The 4,882-nt window shown below is 47.7% G+C and overlaps 1 protein-coding gene across 1 annotated transcript; it reads right to left on the bottom strand.

Annotated features, from left to right (window-relative positions):
- Positions 1–1,425: 1,425 nt before the first annotated feature.
- Positions 1,426–4,541, bottom strand: LOC147459234 (pentatricopeptide repeat-containing protein At4g18520, chloroplastic-like). Its single transcript, XM_086510535.1, has one exon. The coding sequence runs from the start codon at positions 3,793–3,795 to the stop codon at positions 1,564–1,566; it is 2,232 nt and encodes a 743-aa protein (XP_086366661.1). The 5' UTR covers positions 3,796–4,541; the 3' UTR covers positions 1,426–1,563.
- Between the last annotated feature and the right edge of the window lie 341 nt (positions 4,542–4,882).

The raw sequence follows: 4,882 nt of genomic DNA on the forward strand, positions 1-4,882 counted from the left end.
TCCATTCTCGACCGTCAAGAGTCCAGGGGAGGGGGGCCAACAGAGGCAACATGATTTGTTGAAGGAGGAGGATCAGGTGCACTCATTCAGATTCTGATCAGTCGTATTGTTCACCTGACAGCACAGAGCTCAGAGCACTGGAGAATCTGCATTACAACTTTCTGGATGCTGAGGTGGCACATACTGCTGAAGATCAAGCCAATGACAGCGTTTTTTCTTCACACAGGCTCAGCTGGCTGACATCCGTCGGCTGCAGCTCCCAATTCCGCCGAGGAAAGCTAGCCGCTTGGACGGCTATGATCTACCGCCCCTCGACCCCGGACCTTGACGGTGTAGGGAATGGTCCGCTGCTGACCATTCCCTATTTTAAAGGCTACCCCATTTGGCGACCAGCGGGGAGCCGGTACCCATGGGGGAGCCTTTAAAATAGGGAATGGTCAGCAGAGGACCATTCCCGGCCGTCAAATCCAGGGGAGTGGGGGCCAGTAAGGAGTTTACACGTGTATGGAAAAGCACAAATTCATGTTGCCATGCAACTGCACAGGCGTACACAGACGACACAGGCGGCACAGCTACACAGATTACAGATTCTGAGTACTGATTTGGATAGCAGTGATTGGCTGTCAGACAATTGCATTACGGACGCTGAGGTGTCAATCATCCACCGGGTGCACCTGCAGATTCTGCGATGGAATGTCTTGTAGATGTACGGCCATGGTTTGCTGCCCCCGACCCTGGACTTTGACGGTCATGGAGAGAGAAGGCATTTGTGCTGTCTGGTCTCTCCTACCAGGACGAAAAATTGCCTACTCCTGCCGGGCAGACTAGCCTTCTTGTTAAAGGCCTTGTCAAAGTCGATTACAGGACAGATTAGCCTTCTTGTGTAGGAGTGAAGGTCTTGTCAAAGTCAATTACAGGGCGCTGTGCATAGCCCTTAGCTACCAGTTTAGCAAAGTGAAGGGTACCATCTGCTTGTCCTTCATCTTGTAGATCCAGCAGGACCAACCACCTTCCTCTTTTTCGGTTTCGGTCTGGGAACCAATGTTGAGCTGTCCTCAAAGTCAGCTACATCAAAATTCTCATAGCAATGTGCCAAAAACATAAGCCTGTCTCTGAAAGAGAGAGGAAAGGCTGCCACAAAAAGATAGCCCACCTTTAGCTAAAAGGAGAGAGTGCAGTCTGTGCAAATCAAACCGGGATGCCCTCCCCTAGGCTACATTCTTTCAAAAATGATAGTCCCTTGCCTGTGGAGCTACTGCCAACATCTACACCGATCTACTCATGCTTGCCCAATCTCGTTGATGGACTGCAGAAACAGGGAAACACTGTTCTATCTATGCATGAATGTGAGAGAGAGGAGAGAGGAAGGAGACTCAAAGAGTCTAGAGAAACAGAAGCACGTGGGTTGAGCAAGCTACTTCTCTCTCCACTTCTTTTTTCTCCACAAGCTACCGTCACTTCTCATCTCAAAACATACCAAAACTCTGATTTTTGCATTGCCAAGCCCTGTCAACAAGTCCTGATTTTTGCCCATGTCAGCGTCTTGCGTAATGCCACATGCCTTCAAGATGTAAGCATAGCCTTCAACACAAAAGGATAGGTGAATTCATCTGGGGAGACGCCCTCACTTCGCATCTGCTGAAAACAGCTCAGTGCTTCCTGGCCCTGCCCCTGTTCTGCATATCCTGCAATCAATGCGTTCCAAGAGTCAACATTCCGGACAGGAAGCTCCTCAAGCACTTTTTGTGCTTTCTGAAGTTCACCACATTTGGCATACATGTCCACCAAGGCATTCCCAAGCACGACGTCTTTTTGCAACAGCCCCTGACTAAAAATATCGTCATGAATTCTCTTGCCCATATCAGCATCTTGTGTAATGCCACATGCCTTCAAGATGCAAATGTAGGTGATTGCATTCCCACCAGGCAGCTCCTCAAGCGCCTTTTGTGCTTTCTGAAGTACACCACATTTGACATACATGTCGACCAAGGCAGTGCCAAGCACGATATTTTCCTTCAACAGCCCCTGACTAACAATATCATCGTGAATTCTTTTGCCCATATCAGCATCTTGCATTATGCCACATGCCTTCAAGATGCAAGGGTAGGTGATTGCATTTGGAGAGATGCCCTCTCTTTGCATCTGCTGAAAACAGTCCAGAGCTTCCTGGCCCTGCCCCTCTTGGACATATCCTGCAATCAGTGCATTCCAAGAGACGACATCCCGGACAGGAAGCTCCTCAAGCACTTTTCGTGCTTTCTGAAGCACACCACATTTGGCATACATGTCTATCAAGGCATTGCCGAGCACGATGTCTTTTTTCAACAGCCCCTGACTACCAATATCATCATGAATTCTTTTGCCCATATTAGCGTCTTGCGTAGTGCCACATGCCTTCAAGATGCAAGCATATGTGATTGCATTTGGAGAGATGCCCTCACTTCGCATACGCTGAAAACAGCCCAAAGCTTCCTGCCCCTGCCCCTGTTGTCCATATCCCGCGATCAGTGCATTCCAAGAGACGACATCCCGAACGAGAAGCTCCTCAAGCACTTTTCGTGCTTTCTGAAGTACACCACATTTAGCATACATGTCGATCAAGGCAGTGCCGAGCACAATGTCTTTTTTCAACAGCCCCTGACTAACAATATCATCATGAATTCTTTTGCCCATATCAGCATCTTGCGTAGTGCCACATGCCGTTAAGATGCAAGCATAGGTGATTGCATTTGGAGAGAGTCCCTCTCTTTGCATCCGCTGAAAACAGCCGAGAGCTTCCTGGCCCTGCCCCTGCTGCACATATCCCGCAATCAATGCATTCCAAGAGATGACATTCCGGACAGACAGCTCCTCGAGCACTTTTTGTGCTTTCTCAAGGACACCACATTTGGCATACATATCGACCAAGGCAGTGCCAAGCACGACATTTTTTTGCAACAGCCCCTGACTAACAATATCATCATGAATTCTTTTGCCCATATCAGCGTCTTGCATAGTGCCACATGCCTTCAAGATGCAAATGTAGGTGATTGCATTTGGAGAGATGCCCTCTCTTCGCATCTGTTGAAAACATCCCACAGCTTCCTGGCCCTGCCCCTGTTGGGCATATCCCGCAATCAATGCACTCCAAGAGACGACATTCCGGACAGGCAGCTCCTCAAGCACTTTTCGTGCTTTCTGAAGTACACCACACTTGGCATACATGTCAACCAAGGCAGTGCCAAGCACGATGTCTTTTTGCAACAGCCCCTGACTAACAATATCGTCGTGAATTCTTTTGCCCATATCAGCATCTTGTGTAGTGCCACATGCCTTCAGGATGCAAATGTAGGTGATTGCATCTGGAGAGATGCCCTCACTACGCATCTGCTGAAAACAGCCCACAGCTTCCTGGCCATGCCCCTGCTGGGCATATCCCGCAATCAGTGTATTCCAAGACACAACATCCCGGATGGGGAGCTCCTTAAGCACATTTTGTGCTTTCTTAAGTACACCACATTTGACATACATACTGACTAACGTGTTGCCTAAGTATGTGTTGTTTTCAAGTAACCCACTATCGCGAATATGAGCATGTATCATAGTGCCTTGGTACAAATCCTTCTTCTTAGCACAGTCTTTGAGTGAGCTCTCAAAAGAAAGACTCACTCTCTTTCTCTCCATGTTTGCTTGTGATATCGCTCTGTGAGCACGAAACGAGCGGAAACGAATCGAGTGTGTATGTGTGTGTGCGCGCGCGAGCAGGTTTCCCTTCTCCTGCCAACAGGGATTAAAACTTGGTTTAAGACGTGTCATCACATGGTTGGTTGCTTGAAAAAGTTTTGTGTTTTGTATTAAGGCTAGGTCCCTTGCGAGCCAATCTCTTTTTTCCTGCCCCTTTCACATAAGGCGGTGGAGGTTGCTGACAGGGCAGCCACGTCAAGCAAGAGAAATGCTTTTTCTCTTCCCTGTTTCTCTTCCGACCTCCCCCCCTTGCTAGTGAGCACTTCCACCCTGACAGGGACAGGGTTCTTCTGCAACATATGATCATTGCCATGCAAGCAAAGCACACCAAATAGCCACTGCCTTGTGTGAGTAGCAGGGCGGCCGAACAGATGCGCTCCCCTATGTTCCGCATGGAAGTGATGGGAGGCTCCATTTCTTCCACCCTTCCAGTCTGAATCGAACCTAAGTTTATGCCCTCTTTTCGAAAGCCATGAAAGTGTGTGTTTTGTAAGTATGTGCCCTCTTTTCATGGTTTTCATAATGAATCAAGTCCCTCGCTGCAAGTCGCAAATCTCTCTCTCTCTCTCTCTCTCTCTCTCTCTCTCTCTCTCTGCACCCACATGCACTCAAAAGTACACCATGGTCACTGGTTTCCAACTCTGGATCAGCAAGCTCATTCTTCATGAGTTTGTCACTCCCTTCCACCTCTTGAGCAAAGGCAGAAGGTTTGACTTCCTCTTTTCTAGAGAGTGGATAAGTAGGGGGAATGAATTCACCGTCAAAGGAGCTAGCTCTGATGAAAGACCCCCTTGCTTGATTATTAGGGCTAGGGGGGCGCTTTGAAAAGGGTGCTCGCCACCATCAAAAGCACATGTAGTCTAATGAGTGTCTCTTTTACTATTGCCTCGACTTACTATTGTCTCTTTTAATTATAAAGGTTTGACTGAGCTAAAATGAATTGGAACCGGCTATAAATCATTTGTTTCTAATCATCACACACATAAGGGTGGAACTACAACTGTAATTACTCGAAAATATGCCATTTATGTTGTCAATGCACAACAACATTTGAGAGGATGTTGGATTGGTATCACTCTTGCTTTTGACTATACTGCGGCTAGCATCTATGCATCTATTTAATATGGTAAAGAAGCTTCCAGTCATATGGAAGAACTTG

Source organism: Adiantum capillus-veneris, chromosome 4 (assembly GCF_014529385.1).
Source record: "Adiantum capillus-veneris isolate H3 chromosome 4, ASM1452938v2, whole genome shotgun sequence".
Taxonomy (NCBI): Eukaryota; Viridiplantae; Streptophyta; class Polypodiopsida; order Polypodiales; family Pteridaceae; genus Adiantum; species Adiantum capillus-veneris.